Source organism: Ricinus communis, chromosome 9 (genome assembly GCF_019578655.1).
Source record: "Ricinus communis isolate WT05 ecotype wild-type chromosome 9, ASM1957865v1, whole genome shotgun sequence".
NCBI classification, from domain to species: domain Eukaryota; kingdom Viridiplantae; phylum Streptophyta; class Magnoliopsida; order Malpighiales; family Euphorbiaceae; genus Ricinus; species Ricinus communis.
The window spans coordinates 28,136,676-28,139,259 of NC_063264.1; the positions used below are offsets into that span (position 1 = coordinate 28,136,676).

Genomic DNA, 2,584 nt, shown 5'->3' on the forward strand with positions numbered 1-2,584 from the left:
TGTAGGACTTGCATTGCATCATTCCCTAATCTCGACCAAAATAATGAGAGTTTAGACAAACCTAATAGCTAGGAAATCGAAGGCGGGAACTCTACTAATGGCCCATGTAAGTACAGAGTTCGCGGAGGAGGAGGATCATATATTGATTTCAAGTCCAGAATTTCCTCATTTACTGAACGAACACTTAATGTTTGAAGGCGAGACAACTCCTCCAATGCATAGCACAAAGCCAACCCATTTTCTCTTTTCAATTTTGTGATCCTTAAGGTCCGCATCTCAAATTTTCAAGTTGGCTAATTGGGTTCACATTATGATCAACTTCGACGTAACTCAACCTTTGTAAGGCTTTTATACATCCAATATTTCCATGGATCTTCATCCAATGTAGTGAATTAGGACTATAATCATGACCGAAATTAAAGTAAAAGGCTAGAAGATGTCGCAACTTAATGAGCCTATTGATCTCAATTCAAAGTTTCTAGGTTGCTCAATTTATCTATCTCAAAGAAAATAATAGAATGAGTTTGAGAAACGTTGTTGCTCTCCGAAATGTTATTCACTGTGGCATCAATTGAAAGGTGCCAGCATCTTCCTTCCAAACCTAAATAATTCTCAATTGAAACTTGATGAAAGTTTAACTCTCTTGAGTGTGAAAGAATTATCTCTCGCAACAAATCATGGACCCTGCATTTTCTAGCCTTACCATGAACACTAAACTTTTCTACTTGAACCAAGCTTCTATTAACAAGTTCATTAAAGTATTCTTCAGCTACCTCTTCCGCTATTCTGCCATATGTTTTTTTTATGAAGCCCTCAGCTATCCATAATCGAATCAATCTCGAGCAACGAATGGAGTAGCCGTCTCGAAATAGGCTCAAATACAAATAACAAGATTTCAAATAGTAAGGCAGATCATCAAAGCTTAGTGATAAAATTTTATGATGTTTGAGAGTCGTTGATCACTTTCCAGAAAGGAACTAAGGCCATAATAGATTTTTTTCCATTATGAAACAACCTTATCTTTAGTTGCCAATACACCACCTATTGTCATGATGTCAAGGGGCAAACCTTCACATTTTTTCTCAATGGCATGAGACAACTGTTCCAGCTGCGATGGACAATTTCCACCATTTGATCGGAACACCTTCTTTGCAGAAGAGCTCATAGGCTTCTCCTTCAGGCAGAGGTTGAAGTCTGAAAGGAGAAGGGGCGGCACCTTAATTACGAGTTGTGATCATAACTCTGTTGCCTTTACCATTATCAGGTAACGCTGTCATTATATATTCCCAGAAATCAATACCCCAAACATCATCAAAGATCACCATGTACCTTTTTTCTTTTAAATATTCTCTCAATTCCGGAATTAGCGACAACTCGTTTATCATGTTAATTCCGAATGCAGGTAGCATATTTTCGCGTTGGAGTTTTCGTATCATGGTCCTTAGTAGCTCCTCCTCCTTGTACGATTGGGACACTGTGATCCAAGCCTTGCAATCAAAATGTGCAGTGACTATTTTTGAGTCGTATACTTTCTTGGCAAGAGTGGTTTTTCCTAATCCTCCCATGCCCACCAAAGAGATGGCAGCAATTTCAGAAGCTCCCTCTACTAATCTGCTTGTCAATTCAGATTTAGGAGATTCAATACCAACAAGTTCAGCTTCCTCAATGAAAAGGGAAAGAACCCGAGGGTCATGCCGTGTGTTATGCCTATCACTGCTTCCTTGCTCTGATGAAGAATTGAAGTTGTATCTGTCACTTCTTTCCCTTATTACACGAACTGATTTCTTGAGATCTTGGATCTTTGAGTCTATGCGATGACGTATCTTTAATTTCGTGACAAGTCGAGTGATTTTATGCAGAAAGCCATGTTGATCTCGGTGGCGTGCAACATGAAGCATGTACTCATCAATGACATCTTCTATTTGGAAAGCAACCCGTGCGACTTGTTTCACCCAAGTCTTGAAACGGCTGTCCACATTTTCTTGATAAAACCACAAATCTGCATCTTTTAGGAATGATTCAATTGACTCAAGTTCATCTCTGATGCCTTGAAGCTCTGTATGGACATTTCTGAGTAGTTTCACCTCTCCGGTTAATAATGTATCCAACTTATTAATTGCCCAACCCACAGCTGGTGCAGCCATGTCTGTACATATGTATAAGATCAAATTAATCTCAATGACTACTTAAATATAAGCAATTAAACTTCTTTTTCTTACAGAAAGCACTTAATCACAAGTGGTTATAGATCTATTATAAAATTACAATCGTTAAGCAATTTTTGATGAGAGGACATAATAGGGTACAGTAACTGAGAATTGAGCCGGTAATTCTAATTTGGGAACATTAGTTGAATGGATGATTAGATATAAATTGAAAACTTATTTATCTTTTTTGAACAAGAACTTATCAATTACCTCTGTGATGACCAAAACAGAAAATATATAATATATAACTGTTAGATGGTAGAGCAGAGTTGAAGTTGAGAACAGAAGTAAAAAATTTCATTTGATAAAAATTTCATTTTCTCACACATTGATTCATCTGGATATCAAGTTTAAATACAAGAAAGTGTACATAAAAA

General features: G+C 37.2%; 1 protein-coding gene across 1 annotated transcript; it reads right to left on the bottom strand.

Annotated features, from left to right (window-relative positions):
* Positions 1-507: 507 nt before the first annotated feature.
* LOC112536773 (disease resistance protein RPM1-like) lies at positions 508-2,144 on the bottom strand. Its single transcript, XM_048379772.1, has one exon. It carries the CDS (start codon positions 2,142-2,144, stop codon positions 1,218-1,220), a length of 927 nt encoding a protein of 308 aa, XP_048235729.1. The 3' UTR covers positions 508-1,217.
* Between the last annotated feature and the right edge of the window lie 440 nt (positions 2,145-2,584).